At 38.2% G+C, this 25,698-nt stretch overlaps 2 protein-coding genes across 3 annotated transcripts; both read left to right on the forward strand.

Moving 5' to 3' along the window:
- Positions 1 to 494: 494 nt before the first annotated feature.
- Positions 495 to 7,329, forward strand: nfe2l3 (nfe2 like bZIP transcription factor 3). Its single transcript, XM_030147511.1, has 5 exons — positions 495 to 1,405; positions 3,734 to 3,811; positions 3,909 to 4,007; positions 4,112 to 4,583; positions 5,161 to 7,329. The coding sequence occupies exons 1-5, from the start codon at positions 893 to 895 to the stop codon at positions 5,907 to 5,909; spliced, it is 1,911 nt and encodes a 636-aa protein (XP_030003371.1). The 5' UTR covers positions 495 to 892; the 3' UTR covers positions 5,910 to 7,329.
- Positions 7,330 to 11,464: 4,135 nt separating this feature from the next.
- Positions 11,465 to 20,426, forward strand: cbx3a (chromobox homolog 3a (HP1 gamma homolog, Drosophila)). Of its 2 annotated transcripts, none has more exons than XM_030147817.1 (5): positions 11,465 to 11,605; positions 12,299 to 12,450; positions 12,644 to 12,800; positions 16,912 to 17,006; positions 19,816 to 20,426. In XM_030147817.1, exons 2-5 carry the CDS (start codon positions 12,305 to 12,307, stop codon positions 19,940 to 19,942), a joined length of 525 nt encoding a protein of 174 aa, XP_030003677.1. In that variant the 5' UTR covers positions 11,465 to 11,605; positions 12,299 to 12,304; the 3' UTR covers positions 19,943 to 20,426. The 2 variants fall into 2 exon arrangements, with proteins under 2 accessions (XP_030003677.1, XP_030003676.1); XM_030147816.1 differs by having other exon boundaries at positions 11,482 to 11,726.
- The last annotated feature ends 5,272 nt before the right edge of the window (positions 20,427 to 25,698 follow it).

The following is a 25,698-nucleotide window of genomic DNA, read 5'->3' on the forward strand; positions in this document are numbered from 1 at the left end:
TCCATGAAAACAGTGGTAAAATCTATCTAAGTGCAGGTGGATATATTCTACTTAAGTTACCAATAAAATTCTAGCAACAGATCCACCTTGTTTTTGTTGGTGTGAGTCATTATGTAAGTTGCTTATAGTTCAAAGTTTCTTGTATGTGTTCCAACTGTAATTCAGTGACTTACCAGCAGGCCAGATAAGGAACAAATTCAGGTCAGTAGCACAAACATCCTAACTGGCCCCCCGTAATAAACATCTATTGGATCAATAAAAAGTTCCACGTAAGCAACAAAAACACCACAAAGTAGCAGTATGTCATTGTATTTTTAGGGGTCGATATTAATTGACGTTTAGTATTTTTTATGTAAATAATTTGTGTAGTTGACGTAAGGTAGAGGCCAGCGGTAGTGAACAGCAGTCCTTTACTCTCATTGGTCAATAATATGAGTGACATTACTACTGTCCAATCATATTCTGTTGCGGTAGTCGCTATGGTCCAATCTGCATGAGTTATGCAAATCTTGAATTGAAGTTCCCTGAGTAGCAGCACTCTGCGGTGAGAGAATTTAGCCCGACAAACATTTAATTTTATGTTTATTTAGCAACATTGGGGAGGTTTTGATCATTATAACTTAGCGATCAATCACTTCTCCATTGTAACGGGCTAAAGAGCAGCGTTTGCGTTATGTTTGTGCCAAGAGATTCCCGTTAACCGGTTAATTGTAGCTGATAGCTAACTGCTAAGAGCTAGCCCAGCTAACGATTTCGCCGGTACAAGCGGACCTCTTTGTCTGACAGGGGAAGGCGTGCTCTTTTGTTAGGCTTTTCCCTTTGTCCGCTCGGCGAAGAGGAACTGTTTGGTCAGGATTTCGCAATTATATACAGCTTTGAAAGTATTTAGAAAATGCAAATCGCGAAAAAATACTTCACAGAGGGCCTGATTCAGTTTACCATCTTACTCAGTTTGATTGGAGTTCGTGTGGACATCGACAGCTACCTAAACGGATATTACACGCCACTGATAGAGATTAACTTGGGTCCTAGTTCAGCCTACATCCAGACACCCTTTCACAATTTAAGAGACACTCTTGACGGATATAGTGTGCACCCAAAATGTCCCCAACTGGACTATTTCTTTGCAAGTCGCCGGTTACTGGACGATGTGAGGGCTCTGGGTTCCCCACGGTTCCCCACACAGTTGAACGCATGGCTGGTGCACCAAGTGTCTGCCACTGACAAGGCCAGCTGTGGACAGCCTTCAACAAGCAACAACACTGACACTGACTCCGAGGTACAAAGCCCTGAGACCAGTGATGACAGTGAGCACCTGCCTGACAGAGGCCCAGAAGTGTGTCAAACAAACCTTCAACTCGGACAGGGGCCTTGTGGCGCTGAAGCCTGTGGGTTTGCACAAGAGGTAAATGTGTGTGTGTTATGTAACGCAGAGTTAACCAAAAGTTGCTTCTAACCGAGCAGTATAACCAGAAATGTTGCCTGGGCTGATAGCATGATTAACTCTAAGATAGTACTGATAAGAGCAACTTCCTCAGTGGTTAACAGGAGGGCTAATGCTATCGTAGCTAACTGGTAGCACACTAATCCCTCCTGTACAATAATGTTTTCGTCCAGATTGTAGTGAATATTTTGTAATTTCAAAGTTGACCAGGAAACATGTCACTCAGCACTTCTGTATGCATTTACTTTCACTTTGCAGCTCATAGCAAACTAGTCACATGATTAGATCTGAGGGCTGATATTCATCATGGTAATTGAGTAGATTACCTAAAGGAATACTTTAGAGCTCCAGATGTCAAGTCCTTTATCCACAATAGGTTAAAGGGCTGATTACTTGTGTATATACTTAACAGTTTGTTGCACGTGTCACCCTTAACCATGTTACTCTGATCAAAATGATTTAACCAAATAGATGAAGTAATTTACGGCATGCTTATAAATGTTTTCTCACTTCTCACTTTGCTGTCTCTTATTCAGAGTAACTGTCAAGCGTATTCTATGACTATCCTCATGCTTTTTTCAGTTCGTGATCACACCCAGACCTTTGTATTGAGCGCCATCAGAGATCCAGTTTTACTAGCTCAGGATAGAAACAGCTGCTTGGTGGATGTGATGTCCTGAGGGCGGTTGATGTCGCCATTTGTGTAACTGTATACCCTTTCTTCACCCTCAGCTGGTAGTTGAGGCTTAGTCCCACACCCTGTTTGCCTACACAAAAGCGGTGGTCCAGACTTGAAAACTGTCCCCACACCAGGTTCTTATTCGCAGGGATACTCAGATGTTTTCTCATCTTGTTCTTTTGTGAGACAAGTTATAGCCAACACGCTAATAGGTCAAAGTATTGTTGTATTGGTGGAAATGCAGTGCTTAATAGAGTAAACTTTAGTTGGGATACTGCGAGTATCTATAGTCACATGGGTATTTAAAGCAGGAATGGTAACTCCAGTATAAGTGAACAAGCTCAGACAGAGCCCAAACAGAACTATGCCACTGAAGAGGACAGTCAGTGATATTCTCACTGATAGTATTAAGGTAAAAACTGATTAAGCAAGAGTTCTTCTTTAGGTGTGAGCTTTTTGTATGTGGTGTGTTATTTTATCATTATAGGATTTGTTGCTGTGGGGAGACATGAAGAATAGTATATCTGCACTGGGCAGCTGGTGACCTATATTAACGCTGTACTTCGTGTATTACAAGAGTCTTACAACAGCAAACAGTGTTAGATCATCTCTGAAGGTCATAATCATAACTGTCGGTGTGTCTTAAGATGCTCAGCCCTACTTTCCAAAAATGCACCAGCTCATACATTTTGGTTTGGAGTATCAGTCCTGTCTTCCTTTGTTCTTTTTATATCCCTGAAATGGAGTTTTGGGGGTATAATGGTTTTACCCTGACTGCCATTGACGGATATCCTTCGTGTGAACATGATAACTAGGACGGACTTGGTTGGATTTCTTATCCCTTGATAACCAACATAGGGGACCCCTAGTGGAAGAACCCTCTCGATTTCAGCTCTATGAGTATTATAAGTCATCCAAATGGGGACGCCTTTGTTGAAAATCAATTTTTTGGACATAAATCAAGCAACAATAGGCCAATTGAGATAAAATTTGGTTCAAATTGATCATTTTACAAATGTTCATTTAATGGCTATCATCCAGAGCTCATATGGTGTTATTTTCATTCACTAGGGGGAGTTTTGTGGGAAAAATTGGTTCTTTGACCATTATTCTGCCACTATCAGGCCGCTGTAGCTCAAATTGAGTTCATATCAATTGTCTAACAATTATCTTTCTTCATGCCACTAATTTGAGTTTACATGATGTCACATTTTGACACCAGGTGGTGTGTTTTTTCCAAATGGTTGGGGGATATTTGATAATGTACTGAAAATATCAAATGAACAGTTATGGGTATTCCTATACAATGTCACATTTCAAATTAAATCTATCCACAATCTGCTTTCTGAATAACAATTAAGTTGGTGTCTTTTGTGCATTGTATCGTTTATTTGCTTTATTATATAGTAGAGGATTGGGGGGATTTTAGGGATATAATCTTGCTGTCGGCCCCCGACAGTGTAAGCCTCATTTTGTTTCTTTTTTTCTTTTTTTTGGCAATGGATTGAACCAGAAACATAATGAGCTTGGATGTTTTTGTATTGTGTGTCCTCTTTACACCTCTTTTTGCCCCGATTTCTTGTCTTGATTTCTTTCTTTTCTCATTCTAGGATGATGATACGAGAAATGAAGAGGAAGATGGACCAGCTCCACTTGCACTGGCCCATAGTTCCACACTGGAACAGGAGGTATGACCTATAAAATATACAGCAGTTAAACTGATATATTTTTTTAAGGTTTTCCTGTTATTTTTGGGCTGAATGTTAACATGCTTTCTGTTTTCAGAGTCTTCTTGAAGGCATTACTACACGTTATCATGCTCCTACCATTGATATTGATCAGAACTGGAGCCATTTACTCTCATTGTCAGTCACTGACCTTGATGTAAGTTGTCTGTGTAGTTTATTTCAGATGTCAGAAAATGAATCTTTAACACAGACGTTTTTCAAAATTGAGTGTCATGCAGCTATATTGTTTCTTTTGTGCAGGACATGGACTCCCTTGTCAGTGATCGTCTTTCAGACCTTGACTCAGACATCACCCATGCCATCAGCCACAATGTCAGTTTACGTGATGCCATGGTAACCAGTGCTGGAGTTTCTGGTGTAACATCAGAGAGAGCAGAGTTCAGACCAGCCACCCAACAACAGAGAACACTCTTAGAATCCACAGGCCTCTCACACTCGGATGCTTCTCCTGGGATGGCCCTGGGCCTCGCAGCACTCCCGTTTGCCTCCGTGTGTAACTTCACTGGAAATGTATCATCACACAGTGCATTAAGTGGTTGTCTGGATGAGGCTGTGTTTGACCAGATCAATCAGCTAGGTTTGGAAAGCCTCGAAACTATTGATAGCCAACTCATGGGTTGTCTGGAGAACATTGACCCACAGGTCCTTGAGGACCTGGACTCAGACTCTGGTCTCTCTTTGGAGAGCAGCTCTGGAGGTCCGGTCTCACCAGGTTGGTTATCAAATATTTACCTTACACAGTGTTTCTGCAGGTCTGTAGAAGTTCAAGTCAATACTCTCCTATAGACTCAGTTTTCCAGACATGAATCAAGCATAGTCCATGATGAAAACTTTTTTCAGTGGTGATCTTTTAATTTTTCCTTTAGTTTTTGGCTTGGCTCAGTCCATATCTGGGGAGCTGACTGCATTATCTACCACCATCATCAATGTGTGCTATGTCTCCCTTTGTAGATAAGATGTTTTTTCAATTTGTTAATGAACCAAACCATGGATGCAATTGATCTGCTGAGATCACTCTTTGATTGGAACAAATGGTGGCTGTTTGGTCTTTAGAGAGTTCACACTCATAATTTTTTTCCCATACTAAACAGGGGAGATGGGAAAGTGTCCTAAATCAAAGAATGCCAAGCATGGGAAAACCTCAATGATTACAGTTACATTGGCCTTTAAAAATTTGACATTTGGTTTGTTTAGATCTGCAGAAACTCTGTCATAATTTAAATTGTAGTGTATTGTTATAAATTGCGGCCATGCATACTAACACACTTCGTATCTTGTCACTCACCCAGGCTCATCTGAGATGTCGTCATCCTCCAGTTCATACTGTGAGGATGAGTGTGGCGCTGCGGGCTACAGCAGTGAGGTGGAATCTGTCTCATCAAAAGGTGTTACGGACTACACCACAATGTGGTCACCTGTTGATCTGAGTGAGAGTGTGTGGCATGACCACAGCTACTCATCTCCAGTCACGTTTCCCCACAAAAGCATCAAAGAGGAACCACTCAGTGATGACGAAAGGCCAAAACTGGAAGAGAGGGAGCTGAGTCGTGATGAGATGCGTGCACGTGCCATGTGCATCCCTTTCTCTGTCCTGCAGATCGTTAACATGCCTGTGGAAGAGTTCCTAGAGGTCCTTGACAGTCATGGCTTCTCCCCTGAACAGGTGACACTCCTGAGGGACATCCGCAGGAGGGGAAAAAACAAACTGGCTGCGCAAAACTGCCGAAAGCGCAAATTAGATGCCATTACAGGACTCCAGGAGGAGGTGAAGAGGCTGCAGGCTCAGAGAGACAGACTGCTAAGGGAAAAACAGCTTACAGCCAAGACAATGGGCGCTGTGGGCCAGCAGATAGAGCAGCTCACCAGAGACGTTCTCTCCCGACTAAGGGATGATTTGGGACAGCCCCTGAGCCCAGACAGATATACCCTGCAGTGCGGGGCTAATGGGAGGGTTGTCGTTCAGCCTGCAAGGAGGCCTACTGTCTCTGGATCTAGCAGCAATAAAACAGAAAAAAGGAAGAAGGGGAAAAAGCAGTGATGCAGTATTGCCAAATGAGACTGAGGCATTTGAGGTTTTTGGATATTTCAGAACTTCTTTGCTTGACTCTGGTTTTGGGATCTCGTCTTTTATAAAGGTGTATGGTTTCACCGCTGGTGGGTGCCCCGAACTATAATGCTGCACAAAGAAAAGAACATGAATTTAAAAAAAAAAAAAATCTCTGTAAATAAAATTTTTTGTGGGAAAATGTAGCTTACACACTGGACATCCTTTGCTTATTAAAATGGACATAGCATGGATGTGTTGATAATGCTTCCAGCTCTTTCTGTGCCTGCTAACAGCATAAAGTCATCAAGTCTCAGCGTTCATACAGAATGATCTGTAGAATAAACGGAGACAACCAGACATGTCTAAAAGACAAAGTGGGCAGTTAACTGGATTGACAGAGAAGGATTTTGTTTGTTTTCAAGTAGTCTTTCCTCAACACAGTATAAGCAGGAGGTAAAAAATTATTTATTAAAGTTCCTGAAGGTTAATGAAATGCTAATATGCATCACGAAACTGTCAAGGATACAATTTTTTTCCCATAATGGCAACTTTATCTTAAAGTGTCAATAATATTGGGACATTACACATCTAAAGTTTACAGATTTGTGTCTTGACTTTTGAGGGGATAAACTTTTATTTAGAAAGTTAAACTTAAGTGTTAAAAATATTTTTTTCCTAATGTCTTGATGACATTCAATATACCAATGGTTAAACAGACAATGCCTTAATTAGCATTTAAATATAGTTTAGGTTGTTTGTGTACATGATTCACCCATGCACATCATATCAAAAGTTCTATGAAGCTACCATATGTTTAAGATTGAAAATAAATAATTGGTCTGAAGCACAATTCTGTTTAATCCCTTAATTTTAAGTACAATTTAGTTAAATTTCTATTCTACCTCATGCCTTAGTTAATGTTATTGATTTTGTTGAAAAAAAAAGTCCCTTCTTACAATCCTTTATTATTCTTTAGGTCCCTACATGGACCTAAACTGTCCTTTTTCTTAAAAATACAATCACCACCTCTATTTAATAGGACTGAATGTCATTTGGGTGTTGCTTTTTATGTAATTGAGATTATGTGAAAGAGATAAGAGTATTTAGTACAAGTTACCATTCTATTCATGGGCACAGTTGGCTGTGTGAGTAACAAATTGAGAAGCGAAGTAGCTAATATGTGACTTGTGAAGTATTACGTTTTCATTCCCTCACAGTTTTGTATTTAAGTTTTTGGTTTGACAGATTTTAATTTGCTTTTTTATTATTTTTAAGCTGTTTTTCTTTGTTGCTTTTGGGAAAATGTTTTGATTGCATGGTGATTGTTGAATGTTGCTAGTATGGTTTTGCTTAGGGAATTTAAATGCTTTGCAGACTTTTTTTTTCTGATTAAAAACAATAAAATGATAAATAGTGTCTCTTTCTTGTGCCACAGTAATGACATAATACCATTACCTACTAAACATTATAAACTATGTGAGTTATTTGTAGTAGTGCTAGTAGTAGCATGTATGCATTTATTGTTAATGACAGAATTCTTCATTTGCATTACTTAAAAAGCAGTATTACAACTTGTTCATAGGCTGAATGTTGTCCAGCAAGTCTGTATTAATGGAGTCAACCCAGAAAGTCATCGACCCTCACCAAAAAGTACTCAACAAATTTGCTGCATTATAGAAAACAAAACAAATAGCCATAAAAACAAGTGATGGGTGTGTGAAAAAGCACTACAACCCACCAATACATACATTAGCCTTTATGAAACTTGGTATGTATAGTGTGTGAATGAATATCTGGTGCGCTTAAGAATTAAAGAAATAGTTTTTGGAAAACTGCAGTTGACCTCGTTACACTGTTAATAAAAATGACATTTTCTATTGTCCTTTCTAATTAAAACATCTTAAACTGTTTTGGTAGACAGAACTCCCCCATTGTTTTTAGCTTTTATTGTGAACATGGTTAGAAAACTCAAACTACTGATTTGGTAGATACACCAGACTGTATATAAACTTTGATATTTTAAAAATGACCTTGGTTTAAATCTAATAAAATCTTATTTTACTTTTCTGTTCTGTTATTTGAGCTACAGTTCAGCTTTACTTTTGAACTCTTCACTTGCCTTATAAATTAAATTCATATTGCAATGAAATCACATTGATGGTCATTATTAAAGATAAACTCCATGGATGAAGTACAGGTGGAGTAAACACACATGTACAACTAACACCATGCTATACAACAAGGCTCCAGTTTGCACTATGGAGAAACAGGAGAATTTGAAACTCTGTGATTGGATGTTTTTTGTTTACTGTGCATCATGGGAGTTGTAGTCCACTACTCTCCTTCATTGATTGCTGGCCTCTGGCTCTGAAGTTGAGTTGATGTTAATTTCTAAAGCTGAAAATGCAAAACTAAAACTTCTTAAAAATCAACTAAAACTGAGCATTTTTCTATAATATGTTCAAGAATACAAAACTATATACTCATAAAACTAAACTGAATATAAATTAGATTAGATTAGATTAGATTAGATTAGATTAGATTAGATTAGACTTTATTAATCCCACAACGGGGAGTTTCAACAGTCAAGGCAGCAACAGAATAAAGTGCAAGAAAATGTGTGCATGCATAAAGATAGTGCAAAAAACAATTTAAAAAAATAATAACAGTAATGAAAACTACACAGACTATATACATATGGAATTGCAAAATGTCAGACAGTACCGATGAGACATACAGAACAGGGTTACACTGTTGTGTGGTACAGTCAGTGGGGATGAACAACCTGTGATAGTGCTCTTTCATACACTGTGGGTTTAACAGTCTGCCACTGAAAGAGCTGCTCACAGCCTCCACGGTCTGATGCAGTGGGTGAGAGGAGAGGTGTTGTCCGTGATGGATGTCAGTTTGGCTAACATCCTCCTGTCACCCAGCTGCTCCACAGTGTCCAGTGTCCAGCCCAGGACAGAGCTGGCCCTCCTGACCAGGTTCTTGAGTCTCTTCCTGTCCCGGTCAGTGCTGCCTGCTCCCCAGCAGACCCCTACCACAGAGTCATGAAATGTCCTCAGCAGAGGCCTGTGTGCTCCAAAGGACCTCAGTCTTCTCAAAAGGTGAAGATGACTTTGGCGCTTTTTTTTACAAGGCATCTGTGTTGTGTGACTAGTTCAGTTTGTTGATTATGTCAGTGGTTCCCAACCTTTTTTGGCTTGTGACCCCATTTTAACATCACAAATTTCTGGTGACCCCAGACATTCAAAATAGAGACTTTTTTTTTTGCTAAAATTAATTCATTTTTGATCATGTAATAGTTTGCTATATTATGTTGCAAATAAACATTAATTTTAAACAACATTTAGGCTATATAATGTACACTCACAGTCAATGAAAACTTTGACACCATATTTTTCGACATAATTTTTATTTTGGAACCCTAAACTGGAAATTTTCATGTGAATCATTTGTTTAGGTTATTGGCATACAAAAACAAAAATCTAAAGTTTCAAGAATAATTTCAAAACAAAAAACTTAACAAAAGAAAATGGCACCTGCCAAACACAAAGTCACAACAGTAGCGGTCCTGGTCCGGAGTTGTCACACTCTCTTGCCCTGGACGTGGTCTACTGCCAACAGAGCTTGTCATGTTGTGGCGTTCAACCAGGTTTCTGATTGTGGGTTGGGAACAGCCCATACACCTGGCTATACCACTGTCACTCAAACCGGCCTCCACCATACCCAGTGCCCAGAGACGTTCATGTGATAGATGTGGCATGATGCCGTTCACTGGACTAACAATGGTGGCCTTTTTTGGGCCTTTATATAGGCCTTCAAAACCAATCCTCAAATTGTGCAGATACCCACTGAGTATTGCTCAATGTGTATTTGGTCCACTTTCGCAAAGAGACCAATCCATGTGCAATGAACCATGACAACATGACAACTCATCATTATCTCAACTACCCGAGCACTAAGTCATCAATAAATTCACAATCAATAATTACAACCCCCCTACAAGTAGAAATATGCATACATTTCTACCTCAAAGTTTCTATTGACTGTCAGTATATATTATTATGGACAGAGTCAGAAAAGCCAGGTGTAGATTACTGCACAAAGTGAGAATTTTATCTTCCTTGGTCAGGATATGTACAGTCAGTCCAGCTAAGATTTACAAGGCTGACAATTAATACTGAACAATAACTCAAACTATGAATTATGAAAGAGCTGCAGCATCTTAAACCGACCACAATAAACATTTGAAAGATAAACAGTACCACAGTGCTTCAGTTTCAGCTTCACAGTTTGTCATGTCTTTTATGTATTGGGATTGTCTCCCTCAACTCACCAAATATTTTTATTAGTAAGTTATTTTTTTTTAAATTTTTATCAATTGCTAGAAATTTCATGCTACCCCACTTGAATTCCAGGTGACCCCACATGGGGTTCCGACCCCAAGGTTGAAAAACACTGGATTAGGTGAACATCCAGGTACCTAAAACAGTCCACCAGCCCTGGATGTTCATCGGTGTGGGCTGTAGTGGTGTTCTCCGGAAGTCGATCACCATTTCCTTTGTCTAACTAGTGTATAAGGACAGGTGGTTGCACTCACACCAGTCCACAAAGTCCCTGATGACCAACCTGTACTCCAGCTCCTTCCCCTCAGACACACAGCCAACAATGGCTGAGTCCTCAGAGAACTTCTGGAAATGAGATGACAGCTGTTGGTGTTATATGTAAAGCTGAATAGTTATTATTGTGTTTTATTGTTCAGTGTGTATCATGTAAGGGTTTTGTATTGTTTGGACTTTGTACGGCTGCTACCTAGGCCAGGTCTCCCATGCAAAAGAGATTTCTAATCTCAATGGGACTTCCTGGTTAAATAAAGGTAAAATAAATAAATAAAAATAAAAAAAGTCAGATGTGTAAAAGGTGAAAAGGAACAGAGAGCACACCGTTCCCCGCAACACAAGAGCTAGTAATAATAATATCAATTTAATAACTTTAGTTAGAATATCTTTGCTAATAATTGTATTTGCAATGTATGAAATAGAATCCTTTTCTTTTATTTACATTTTTTAATAGAATATCAGGGGTGTCAAACTCTGGTCCTCGAGGGCTGGTATCCTGCATGTTTTAGATATTTCCCTCTTCCAGCACACCTGGTTCAATTAATGATCAGCTCATCATCAAGCTCTGCAGAAGCCTGATAATGATGGAATGGCTTCCAGGTGTGATAGGAGAGGGAACTATCTAAAACATGCAGGATACTGGCCCTCGAGGACCGCAGTTTGAAACCCCTGGAATAGATGTTTCTTTTATCTACATTTTGCAGCAATATATAAGAAGGAGTCTTTTACAATATCTGAAAACTGGGTGGGAGTTGTATGTAACTATAAGACAGTTCGTCTCATAATTACTGCCTAAATCTTCTACAAGTGATCCCCAGTTTGTGTACCCTACTACTCACAGATCATCTTTACCAGTGAATCACACCCTTGAAAGGGCGGAGCTCCCTGGTATTCACGTGACCATAAGGTGGCGTGCGCTTTCTTTCCAGGCTTCCGTAGGGGACATTAGCTAACTGGAGTAGCTTTTTGGCGCCAGTAGTTCCGTAGTCGGCACGTCCAGAGGAGGCTGACCGCGTGGCGAAGAAGCATTAGTAAAGCTGCACTATTTTATCATTTTAAAGGGTGCGTAGGCTGAATGACTCATTTTAATCCCCGCATCTTGCAGCATATAGCTTGAATCTAATCGCGTGACCACATTATCTTAGTTTTAGAAGTTGGAATAGGCAGCGCAGTTTTAACAATGGTAGGTTGTGTTTTGATTCGTTAGCTACGAAATCTGATACTGAATTTGTATTTTTACTGCTTTTATTCCCATTCCAGTAAATAAGCTAGCTCACAGTAGTGAAATATGCTTCATGGCCTATCGTTTCTAGTCTAGTCGGCCTTTAAAAGTTAGCTATTCATTTACCGGCCGGTCTGTGTTTTGTGTTTAGCTTTAGCTTGCTACATTGATTTATTTGTGTACTGTCGTAGGAATGGTTTGTCACATTATTCCACCTTATTTGGAGTGGTTTGGTTAGCTCATTGGTTTCTCCACCTCCCAGGCCTAAATCAAATAATTGCCTGCGGTTAGCATGTTCCCTGACCTACATAATGTTAGCTTAAATGTTCATTTGTTTGGCACTGTTTTAAACGAGGAAACAATTTGTACCACTATCTGTGGACACGATTCCCAGTTAGGTTTCTGTAAGATGAAATTGAGGCCTTGTATTTTTACTTTTCCTCAACTCATTTTTACTGTTTACTTAGATCATGTGATTGGAGCTCAGTGACCTGCGAACTCTTGCAGTCCTCACTCTGATTCTTGTTGTATAGGAAACAATGGGCAAAAAGCAGGCCAGCAAAGGGAAGAAGGATGCACCAGAGGCACAAGCAGAACCAGAAGAATTTGTTGTGGAAAAAGTCCTTGACCAACGTATTGTCAATGGGAAAGTGGAGTTCTTCTTGAAGTGGAAAGGATTTACAGAGTGAGTTGCCTGCGACACCTACTCCAGCTGAACTGGAAGTGCTTCCCTGGTATGGGGTTGTGCTATGCTTTTGTTCATAGTCACTGTAGTTGCATGAAGAACCTTGTAGTTCTGCATATAGAGAATTATATGACATTCTCTTTCATTGTATACATTAGAAAGGCAAATACTAACCACTTTCCTACTGTTTTAGGGCTGACAATACGTGGGAGCCAGAGGAGAATCTGGATTGCCCAGAACTGATTTCAGCATTTTTGGAAGCGCAGAAGAATGTCACGGAGAAACCAGCTTCTGTGAAAAGAAAGTCATCAACAGATGAGCCAGAGACGGAAGCAAAGAAGAAAGATGCAGTGAGTTAGACCAACAAAATGTCCCTGTGATAATCTTACACATCATTAGCCTTATAACATAATTGCCTTAGTCATATTTTTTTGCTAAATTGAGATCTGTGTAACTTCACTTTCCTAACACTGCTGATTCATTTTATGCAGACATCACTCTTTTAGCCAAAAATGTGACTTAAGTAAATATGAGGCTAACGACATGAGAATAATTACTCAGAAATGCATAGAATTACTGCTGTGCATCATGTGCTTCATAGCAAGTTGTCTTGTTATAGCCTGGGAACCTGAGTGATCTCTAGAGTCCTTTAAAATTAGCCTCTAGTCAGACTTAATTGGTACAAGACAATCGCAACCCTTTATCAGATAGGCTGCACCTGTGACTGTTGCCTGTTCACCTTTGGGTTGTGCCCATCAGGGAAAGCCTTGAGGAACCACTGCATACCCCACCCCCTAAAAGTAGTTGCAGACCTTGCACGTCCTAATGAGTTATTCTTCCCCTCTACCCACCTCAGGTTAAACCTTTGACACTGTTTTGAATTAATTGATTTAGTTATTAATTTAATTGATTTAACAAGTAAAATAAAAAGCACACACCCTTTTGGTCATCTTTACCTAATGTTACATTTGGACAAGTTTGTGATGCTTTATTTGAGGACTACTTGTTGGATTTGTTATTCAATCAAAATAAACCTATAGTAGACACTGACCAGGCCAGACTTGGCACTAGTGTTTAGTGTGTGCAAGACACTGTCAAACTCCTGCACTTGGATAAAAGAAACAGATTGGTTGTATGAGGTTTAGCACCAAAACTCACCGCCTGGAACTCTTCTAAAGGTTAAAGCCATTTATTTCACTTTATGCTAACCTGGGCTATTCCAGAATAACAGGCTGAATTGTTTTTTCATTTTTATGAATTTATTTGGTTGCAGGGGAACATTAGTTTCAAATTAACCTGTGTGTTACTTGGCTTGCATGTTTACTGCAATTTTTGCTGTATGGATGCACAGTGCAGAGTTTGTAAACTAAAAACTTAAAAATATATTAATCAGAAACAGGTTGGTGCTTTGGTTGTTGATGGTAAACTCCTGTTATCACGCCTTTGCCTCAGATTTCATCTTAAATGGCAGGTTGCACCCCCTGTTGTTACTCAGTTGAAATAGTCACTGTAACTCGATTCAGTTGATTTTGTGATTCTGAGTTTAAAAAAAAAATCTAAAAATCAAGAAAAGAGTGAGTCTTTGTATTGAAGCCAAATTTTCTTCAACTGACAGCCATCTCAGCATAGTACAACCCTACATTTAAACCATTAATTGATCAGAGAGATTCTGTTCAGTTCTATCGATTATATTGATGACTGGGTTTAGTGAGTTCAGTTTACTAGCTGGCTTGATACTCCATGTTTCATTGTGATTGGCTGTAGAGCTGTCCAATTGTGTCTAAAGGCATTTTGTTCTACACCCACTGATGTCCCTTAGAGATCATCACTGTACTGAAATGTTCCAGACTGATTTCCATTTTAGTAGTAGTCCATCCAAAGATTGGAAAAAACATAACACATTTTGAGGAGCAGTCTATTCTAGTACATTATTCTTTTAAAATGTATAACTTTTGCTGTGTTTACACCACATTATTCATGAATTTTAGTCTGTGAGTATTTTGGATACAGAGCTGACTGTGTTTGTATTCTGTTGTTGTGGATGCAGAACATGCAGATGTTTAGAAGTAAGGACTTGTATATACCTACTTTCCCAGGGACTATATACGATCATTTTCTGAAGTAAACAGGCTTGACTACCACCCATAGATGTGTTATCGGCTGTACATGCAGTGACGGTTTTGGGTGAGGCTGAGAAGATAAAATGCTAACATAAACCAGAAAATATGTCCATATGTGGAAGGGATAACTGTTGTGAGTGAGCATGTGAATGGTCTTACAAAAGTAGCATGCACATTGTATTACCTGACTGAAATGCAGTGTCTGAAGTCAATGTTTGGAAATATCTGAAACACTGCTAAAACTCTTGTCGACAGAAATAGATTTTATTTTTAAATACCGTTTGAAAATACAGTAAAATGCATTGGCATAGAAGTAGCTAGAGGTTAACCTTGAACTCGGTTGAACCCTGAGATGTGGAACTCTATTCACTCAAAATAAAATAAAAAAATCCATAAATTAACATAATGTGTTGATTTCAGAGCATTAATTTAATTGAACCACATAACCATAGACTATAATACCCATCAATAATTGTAGTTAAAACAATGACATCAAACTGAACATGAAGTCAACCTCTGGACACATGACTAAATCACTAGTCTGTATTGTTGTATTATACATTTAAATGTGGTGATTTCAGCTGCAGCATTTACTTACATCTTGTCTCTCTGAAATTCACATCATCCTTATAACTACATATTTTTTATTTAAACAGACATACACTATGTACACAAAGTCTTGATAATTCAGTTACAGTGGGGCAAAAAAGTATTTAGTCAGCCACTGTTTTTGCAAGTTCTCCTACTTAGAAAGATGAGAGAGGTCTGTAATTTTCATCAGAGGTCCACTTTAACTATGAGAGACAAAATGAGAAAAGAACATTGCAGGATTTTTAAAGAATTTATTTGTAAATTATGGTGGAAAATAAGTATTTGGTCAATAACAAAAGTTCAACTCAATACAATGTAACATAACCTTTGTTGGCAATGGCAGAGGTCAAACGTTTCCTGTAAGTCTTCACCAGGTTTGCACACATTGTAGCTGGTATTTTGGCCCATTCCTCCTTGCAGATCTCCTCTAGAGCAGTGATGGTTTGGGGCTGTCGCTGGGCAACACAGACTTTCAACTCCCTCCACAAATTTTCTATGGGGTTGAGGTCTGGAGACTGGCTAGGCCACTCTAGGACCTTGAAATGCTTTTTACGGAGCCACTCCTTCGTTGCCCGAGCAGTGTGTTTGGGATCATTGTCATTCTGGAAGACCCAGCCACGTTCCATCTTCAATGCTCTCACTGATGGAAGGAGGTTTTGGCTAAAAATCTCACGATACATGTCCCCGTTCTTTCTTCCCTTAACACGGATCAGTTGTCCTGTCCCCTTTGCAGAAAAACAGCCCCAAAGCATGAGGTTTCCACCCCCATGCTTCACAGTACAGTGGGGCAAAAAAGTATTTAGTCAGCCACTGATTTTGCAAGTTCTCCTACTCAGAAAGATGAGAGAGGTCTGTAATTTTCATCAGAGGTACACTTCAACTATGAGAGACAAAATGAGAAAAAAAATCCAGGGAATCACATTGTAGGATTTTTAAAGAATTTCTTTGTAAATTATGGTGGAAAATAAGTATTTGGTCACCCACAAACAAGCAAGATTTCTGGCTCTCACAGACCTGTAGCTTCTTCTTTAAGAAGCTGTTCTGTCCTCCACTCGTTACCTGTATTAATGGCACCAGTTTGAACTCATTATCTGTATAAAAGACACCTGTCCACAGCCTCAAACAGTCAGACTCCAAACTCAACCATGGCCAAGAGCAAAGAGCTGTCCAAGGACACCAGGAAGAAAATTATAGACCTGCACCAGGCTAGGAAGAGTGAATCTATGATAGGCAAACAGGTTGGTGTGAATAAATCAACTGTGGGAGCAATGGTAAGAAAATGGAAGACATACAAGACCATTGATAATCTCCCTTGATCTGGGGCCCCACGCAAGATCTCATCCCATGGGGTCAAAATGATCATGAAAACGGTTAGCAAAAATTCTTCAATGTGAAGAATTAGCAAAATCCTACAATGTGATTTCCTGGATTTTTTTTTCTCATTTTGTCTGTCATAGTTGAAGTGTACCTCTGATGAAAATTACAGACCTCTCATCTTTCTAAGTAGGAGAACTTGCAAAATCAGTGGCTGACTAAGCACTTTTTTCCCCACTGTATTTGAAGTGGCTATGAAAATAAGTTGCTATTTTGTTTTCATGATTCTCAAAGGTTGAAAATGGAAATTCTATTATTAGCCCTTAAAAAATCATTGAAAATTTAAAAAAAAATATATATATTTTTTGGTAACCTTGGATATAAGACTAAAATGTTGTAAAGTGAATGTGATGTCCTCTATTGTGAATATTTGTAGAACGAGAAACCCCGAGGATTTGCTAGGAACCTTGAACCAGAGAGGATCATTGGGGCAACAGACAGCAGCGGGGAGTTGATGTTCTTGATGAAATGGTGAGTTGTGACTATGTGTTTCCATACAGAAATGCACTGTTTTTGACTTCATTAGAAATTGGAAAGCTGTCATAAACACCTAAACGAATAAATAAATCTGGAACTCAACATCAAACTAGCAAATCATTGCTGCTTTTTAAAGTTTTTCTTTTGTCATTCATTTCAGTTGAAGCTGCAATGATCATAACATTATCTCTTAATCTGTACAGTGAAGTGAGGGATAATAGATGTCACAATGTTTTTCTGAACTGGGTTAGCTTGTCCATTAAAACAAAGTACATGGCACAAAAAATGGAAATAGATGACTCTGAAATTAAAATTTCTTTATTTCAGGAGTCAAAAAATTGTATTGAAGCTGTATACTGCAAATGTGTAATATTGACCCAAAAAAATAACAGAACCTGGACAGGTGCAAATGAGCATTACCTCTGAAAAATGTTTAACCCTTAACTTTGCAAGTGTTTTGTAAGTCACTTCCAACTAATTCTTCAGTCTTTCAGTCCTCTTTAATCTGTGTCTCCTGCCTTTAACTTATTCATCAGATGCTCTAATGAAGGGGTGTCAAACTCATTTTAGTTCAGGGGCCACATTCAACTAAATTTAATCTGTAGTGGGCCAAACCACTGAAATAAAAACACAATTATATAGAAATAATGTCAACTCTAAAGTTTTCTCTATGTTTTAGAGTGAAAAAAGTAAATTTACATTATGAAAAGGTTTACATCTGCAAATTATCTTTTCAAAAGATGTGAATAACATGAACAAACTGAAAAAATAAGTGTAATTTTAACAGTATTATGCCTCAGTTTATCATTTACACACATACATTATAACTTACAACAGATCACAGCGGATCTACAAATACACAAAACATTTAGTAACAGGCAGAATCTTGTTTAAATTGTACTTACTTCTCTTCAGACATTTCAGGTTATTCATATTTGTTCAGGTTATTCACATTTTTTGCAAAATTATACTTTGATTTAGTGTAAATAAATGAAAATATTAACATTTACAGAGAGAAAATTTTGGAGTTGTCATTATTAATATGTTATTATGATTGTATTTGACTGGTCCTGCCCACTTGAGATTGAATTGGTCTGAATGTGGAACCTGAACTGAAAGGATTTTTCATATCTTAGTGTAATTTTTGCATTTCACAAATTCATCCCAAGGGCCGGATTGGACCCTTTGACGGGCTGGATTTGGCCCCCGGGCCACATGTTTGACACCTGTGCTCTAATGTCTGGACAATCTATCCCAATTCTATCCCATTAAAAATGATAGGGCTTGAAATTGTTACTGGTGCCTAAAATTCTTATTTGAACACTGTTCCTTGAATCTTAGAAGTTCACTTGTCATAGAAACATCCTCTCTTAACAGGGTCATATTTTGTGAAACCCACTTTCATTAGTCTTTGGTACATTTATTTGTGTATTAGGGAAACCTAACAGTTCAAAAAGTTTGAATTTGAACCCTTGGGGTGCTGCAAAGCTATCTTTATATTAATTCCAGCAAAAATCAAATTGATTTCTACAACCCATTTTAATTGCTGCTTAATTTGTTACATTTTATAACTAGTTACATCATGACATTTGCACATGTAAGGTCAAGACTTCCAACGATCATTTCTCCAAGTACACCATAACTGTGTCAGCAGCAGCAGTTGTAGTCCATACTAAAAAATGTCCAAATTTCGAGCTGATTACCTAAAATGTTAAGTTGTTGGTTGTGTTAATGAACACAAGTGGCTGAACGGGACAGAGCACAGTCCACAACCTGGAGGGGGTGGGGCGTGAAGTGGCTCATTTGGATTTAAATGGCCAGCTCTCAAAACTAGGGATGTCCTGATCCAATGTACAGATCAGTAACAGCTGCCAACATGAAATTTTTTAGAAGATTGGATTTAAAGTCACAAGATCAGGCCGATCTGGACCCGGTTCTGTGGTGACACACATCCTGCTCCCTCAAATTAAAGTTTCCGAAAGTAGGGAAAAGGAAAATTAGCTGCACAACAGCCGAAGGCTTAGAGGAATTAGTAAAACGTCTGTAGATGTCACTTAAATGTAATCGAGTCGGGTTTTTTTTCAACCCATGGGGCTTTTGTGGAATTATTTGACCCAACCCGCCCCACAAATAAACTGACATTCTTTTGACCCGACCTGCGAGTAACCCGCTGATGTACGCATTACTAATGTACGGTGCAGAACGCACCCCCTGGACGAACCTATTAATAGACCGGCTACAGCAGTTTCAAACATATGGCCCACGGGCCAAAACCGGCTTGCCAAAGGTTCTAATTTGTCCCACAGTATGAATTTGGAAAGTGTAAAAATTACACTAAGGTTGAGTCAAAGGTGCTATTCTTGTTTTAGGTCAGGTTCCACATTCAGCCCAACTGTGATCTCAAGTAAAATAATAGCATAACCTATGAAGAATGACTCAAAATTTAAATCAAATTTTGTCAAAAGTTGGTGTTGGATTGATATCTGATTGGTATCGGCAAAACTAATCCTTAAAAAAAATTAGATCGGAAGCAAAAAATCCAGATTGGGACATCACTACTCAAAACAACCTTTCTGGTGCCTTAACTGAGAAATAGGGTTGATGATGGGCCTGTGGAGTTGAATTAATGAAGAATTCTGATCCAAGCATAGCATTTACAGTTTTTGTAGACCACAGGGAAATGTTTTAAAATGCATAATTCCATTTTTTAAAAAAAAAAGCAAAATATCACTCCTTTAATGTTTTACAGTTGTGGTAACACTGTTTTTTTTTTTTGTTTGTTTTTTTTCTCCTTTTCATGCAGGAAAGACTCGGATGAAGCAGATTTGGTTCCTGCCCGTGAAGCCAACACGCGCTGTCCACAGGTGGTCATTTCCTTCTATGAGGAGAGACTGACGTGGCATTCCTGTCCAGAAGATGAGGCTCAGTAACGTTAACCTCTCAACCTGGCTGTCCTTTGCATTAACTACTCCCATTTTTCTTAGTACAGAATTTTCTCCTCTGGCTTGCCTTTAAACTTTAGTGGTCTTAGTTGTTTTTCCAAGAAATTCCAACGTTTGCATTCTAAGACAGACTGGACGAGCAGCGTTGTATATTATTAGTACATTAGGTGACGTGACTGTTATAGCGCATGTTCTAAAACGTGAATGCAATCTGTCTTCCGTTTATTGTTTTAATGAGTTGTTACAGCAGGTAAGTGCTGACATGAGTTACAACCACCACCTGCATTTATACCCAGTGTCTTTTTGTAAAATGTGGATAGCTAATTAGACGTTTAGTTGCCCACAGCTGGGTTATCAATGTTAAATTCATGTAAAACTATGATTCTTTAGTGTTTTTTTTCCTCATAATATGACTGTTGTCTGTAATATGGTATTTGAAGTTATAATAAAGGTTTTATGTGACCAAAAGACACCAAGTGAATATGTATTGATTGACAGTGAATGTAGATAGTGATGTAAATTGGAATATTGATTAGTTTTAAGTTCACAGTTGATTTTGCTGTAGTTTAAGGTTTCACCAGGTGAGATGCCTGCCTCTGCAGTAATGCAGAGAAGTCTGCTGACTGGCATTAAGGGCATTGGATATGGACTTTGATCCAGCACATTACAGTAGAAGATGTTTCTATGGCAACTTGGTATTTATTTCCATGGAAAAGTCTTTTATCCATGCCTGAGCAATCAAAGGTAGACTTCAGGAAACTGTTTACAATTGAAATGATGCTAAAAATGATGAAATCTTACAACAAAGGAGTAATGTCAATTTAAATGTAATCTTTACAACACTGTTTTTTCTTGTATGTAAATTTCCACAAATCAACATTCTGTGGATTAAGAAGACAAATAACATCTAAATATATAGCAACACTTTCCATTTAAGTACAAAAATACTCAGTGTTTGAGACTGCACCAACAGGATGTTATCCATATGTGATGGTATAGAGCACGTGATACTTGTTCATGGAAAACTTGAAGTCAGCATTTGTCGATGCCTTTGAGTTGCATATCTAGGTCATTGTTATCTGAAGAGTTTCAACCAAAAGGGAACTCCTGTCATAATGAATCATAAGAAAAGAAGGTTAGTAGGTCAGTATGTTACTGAAAGATGAATTATCTACTGTCTGCCAAAGTGACAAATCTTTGTTTACCTTCACCTGGCAAAAGAGTAGTTCCAAGGTAAAGTATCAGGATTTAAAATGTTTTTTTAAATGATTATTTTAAAACCGGTTTTTAATAAGTCTTCATGGCAGGTGGTGCATCAGCTGCTTGAATTGTATGTTATGATCGTGTGATGTAGTCCGGAAATGATAACAAGTTGACACCGAGAGAAACTTGTGCTTGTATCAGTCCAGGTCAAAGTTTAGGAGTGACCAATAATTAAATTATACCAAAACATTCTATCTGATGCGCTAGTAACTTAGAGATTACATGATAAGGACTGAAAAATCAGAATCAGTCAGAATGCTCTATTAATCCCTGGGGGAAATTGTTAATTTATTGACAAAATAATTGAGGAAACAAAGTGGATACTCTAGATGTGACTGCCTGGTTTAAATGCACGATAACTATCAGTATCAGACCAAGCTTTAACAAAACTGCTGATGGACTACAGCAAAGGTGTTGAACACATTTTAGCTCAGGTTCCACTGTCATCTTAGCTGGGCTGGACCAGTAAAATAAGTGAAAAAAGTAAAATTACACTATGAAAATGATTACATCTATAAAATTTCCTTAAAAATGCAATTTTAACAATATTATGGCTCAGTTTATCATTTACACATGTTCATTCAAACTTACATGTCACAGTATACATTTAGTAACAGGCAGAATATTAAAATTACACTTAAGACATTTCATGTTCATATTTGTTCAGGTTCACATTTTTTGTGAAAGGATAGTTTGGAAATGTGAACATTTTCATGTAATTTTAGATTTTTACAGTAAAACAGAAAAAATTGTAGTCATTATTTATAGTATTTTACTGATCTGATCCACTTTAGATCATATTGGCACCTTAACTAAAGTGATTTTGACACTCATGATTGTTAAAGTCTCAGTGTAATTTTTGCATTTCACAAATTAATCCCATGGGCCGGACTAGACCCTTTTGTGGGCTGATCTTGGCCCACGGGGCAAATGTTTGACACTTGTGGACTACAGTGTCAAACCGCATCATCCAAAACAACACATACTTCAACAGTGAACTATCACTTTTGGGAATAATCCAAGCTCCACTTAACGGTTTAGATATTATAGTGGGTGAGTTTCCATGATGTGGGTGACCTACACTCCATTTGGCACAGGTCTTCCCCAGCACAAGTTAATTAAACTATGGATTAACCCAAACTGTGATATACTTGGATCAAAACCACATGAATTCTCAAATGTCCAATTAATGCAAAGGATGCACCAAATGTGAAGACCCCCTAAAGGTCAGTGACATGCAAAATTAATATTCATTCATCTTCTGAACCCTCTTTATCCTCACTAGGGTTGCGGGGGGTGCTGGAGCCTATCCCAGCTACTTACGGGTGGGGTACACCCTGGACGAGTCACCAGTTAATCGCAGGGCCGGCATATAGAGACAAACAAAATTAATAAGCGTAAACTTATACAATCAACGATCCTCCTAAATTTTGTCAAGATGTGATTGTGACATCAAATGTTTGTTCAAAGATTTTCCAGCATTTTGGTAGGGTTGTAATTATTCATTTGTTAATATTTCAACCCAATTTTCCATGGTCCTACTTGAAGAAAATGTGGAAAAGTAGAGCAGGATTGGCTGCCCATAGTGGTCTAAAGGTGCATCAGTCTGGTGGATTATAGATCATGTAACAACAATAGAGATTAAGAGATTTTTTTAAAAAAGATAGTAATTGGGGTGGCTGCATTTCAGTTAAAATTGTGTTTTTTGTGGTTCTATTTGTGTATAAAAGCAGCACATTTACCTTTTTAAAGGCAGGGATAGTGTTTGGGATGAATAGAACACAATTTTATATTGAATGCCTTCTGTTATCCTTTGGAGTTTGATTGTCTTGGCCTGATAATTCATAAATAATATTAATATATCCAGATTCCTTCCACTTAACTTGTAATTGAATCAGTTAAATCAATATTTCAGTGATGGTGGTGTTGGTTCAGTGAATGGGCAGCACTTTTAATCTTTCAGACAAGGGTTTCATTGTTTTTTCAACCTAAGAGATGACACACACCACTTTGTCTTTCTAATCCATCACTGCATCAAGTATTGTGTTGGATATTATATAAGTCTCAATGTGACATCCGGAGTTCTAACTGCTTTGTACATAGATTGGTTTTGTAACCGTAGCAGTAAAATGACTGGATGTTATAGAATTGGACATTTGTCCTAAGAAATTAGGTATTTTAACAGACTTTTCAGTGTCCCATATTAGTGACATAACTGTCACACGTAAATGCAAATTGTTTTTGAGACACTTGCACCTCTACTACATCTACAACATCCTTTTTGGTAGTTATATCTGAATTTTGTTTTTTGATTTGATTATGGCTGGAGATTTTGATTAAACTGGGTGTGTATTTAATATTCTGTTCATATTCCACTATAAACTAATGGTTTTATGCTGCCTTCACGTGCTATCGGGAAGATGAACCGTTCCACTTGTGAATGCGAAATTACAAATGTGTTGCGTTCAAGTGCTTTTCTTGTTATAGCAACATAAACAGTGGCTGACACATAATTTATCATGACCTGCTACTTGGGTAAAACAGTACATGCTAATTCAACTGCAACAGCATTCTTTTTTTTTTGTAATTTTTTTTGCAAATTGTGTATGCTTATATGTTGTGTGTATAAATGTGCAAGATCATCAGCTAACGTTAATAAAAGCATTGTTTATTCATGATGAATCCATCGTTGCTTTCCGTCATGTTGAAAAGTGCATAGGTTATTTTCATTCCATCAGCTGGTGCATCAAAAAAAGGTTCTCCAGTGGAAAATACGTCATGAGGGGGTGTTCATGTGCAATTTTCGAGTTCATAATTAGTGGCACTCCTATTTTTAGGAGCATTTCATTGTACATATTTTGCCTGGGGGTGGGGTTACGTTCTACGTGTTAGGGTTAGGGTATAACCACATTATGACACCATGCTGACACAAGAACCTGCATCAAGCACATCAGTGATGCAGGACGTAACCCCACCCCCAGGCGAAATTCCCCCAAAAATAGGTGGCCCTGTAATTAATAGATATATCATAATTGATATCACCATTAACTAACACTTATTTTATGCACAATATGCACAATGGAACCTGAAAACAATAATACATGGCAGAGCTGAACTGATAGTGTTAGCTCCAACCAGTGGCATTCAAAACAGAAATAATACAAACAAGTGGTTCCAGGCACAACAAACCCCGCCCCTCGCACATATTGTGGCTTATTTTGGCATCAATCCAGCTGATGTCATCATGCATGTGTTGATGTCAGCATATCAATTGCTTCTATATATGTGCCAAGTTTGAAGTAAATTGAAACAAAATTGATGTTTTTATAAACATTTGAAATTTCACCCATTATAAGTAAATGAAAAAGAACAGATTTTAAAAATTCCTAAAAAAAAATATTGGAACTTTGACCTACTTTTCCTAAAATGTAATCACATTTATTCTGGGTCACTAGCAATCTATAAACCCAATTTGTTATGAATTCAACCAATAGTTTTGCTGCTACAGTGTTAACAAACAAAGAAACAAACAAGTGGTTCCAGGCACACCAAACCCCGCTCCTCGCACGTATTGTAGCTTATTTTGGCATCGATCCAGCTGATGTCATCATGTCTGTGCATGTGCTGATGTCAGCATATCAATTACGTCTACATATGTGCCAATTTTGAAGTAAATTGAAACTACACTGAACAAAAACATAAATGCATGACTTTTGTTTTTGCTCCCATTTTTCGTGAGCTGAACTCAAAGATCTAAAACTTTTTCTGTGTACACACAAGGTTTATTTCTCTCAAATATTGTTCACAAATCTGTCTAAATTTGTGTTAGTGAACACTTCTTCTTTGCTGAGATAATCCATCCACCTCACAGGTGTGGCATATCAAGATGCTGATTAGACAGCATGATTTTTGCACAGGTGTGCCTTAGGCTGGCCACAATAAAAAGCCACTCTAAAATGTGCAGTTTTATCACACAGCACAATACCACAGATGTCACAAGTTTTGAGGGAATATGCAATTGGCATGCTGACTTCAGGAATCTCCACCAGAGCTTTTGCCTGTGAATTGAATGTTCATTTCTCTGCCATAAGCCATCTCCAAAGGTGTTTCAGAGAATTCATGAAGAAGACTGTGCGAAGAAAATGGTGGTCACACCAAATACTGACTGGTTTTCTGACCCCCCTGGACCACCCAATACAGTAAAAGTGCACATTTTAGAGTGGCCTTTTATTGTGGCCAGCCTAAATCACACCTGTGCAATAATCCTGCTGTCTAATCAGCATCTTGATATGCCACACCTGTGAGGTGGATGGATTATCACAGCAAAGGACAAAGGAGAAGTGCTCACTAACACAGATTTAGACAAATTTATGAACAATATTTGAGAGAAATAGGCCTTTTGTGTACATAGAAAAAGTTTTAGATCTTTGCGTTCAGCTCATGAAAAATGGGAGCAAAAACAAAAGTCGTGCATTTATATT

Source organism: Sphaeramia orbicularis, chromosome 11 (genome assembly GCF_902148855.1).
Source record: "Sphaeramia orbicularis chromosome 11, fSphaOr1.1, whole genome shotgun sequence".
Taxonomy (NCBI): Eukaryota; Metazoa; Chordata; class Actinopteri; order Kurtiformes; family Apogonidae; genus Sphaeramia; species Sphaeramia orbicularis.

Coding starts and splice junctions, on each gene's coding strand:
- nfe2l3 (XM_030147511.1), top strand. CDS start 893: ATGCAAATCGCGAAAAAATACTTCACAGAGGGCCTGATTCAGTTTACC. Junction 1,406..3,733: donor CCTGTGGGTTTGCACAAGAG/GTAAATGTGTGT, acceptor TTCTCATTCTAG/GATGATGATACGAGAAATGA. Junction 3,812..3,908: donor GTTCCACACTGGAACAGGAG/GTATGACCTATA, acceptor TTCTGTTTTCAG/AGTCTTCTTGAAGGCATTAC.
- cbx3a (XM_030147816.1), top strand. Junction 12,451..12,643: donor AAGTGGAAAGGATTTACAGA/GTGAGTTGCCTG, acceptor CTACTGTTTTAG/GGCTGACAATACGTGGGAGC. Junction 12,801..16,911: donor AAGCAAAGAAGAAAGATGCA/GTGAGTTAGACC, acceptor GAATATTTGTAG/AACGAGAAACCCCGAGGATT.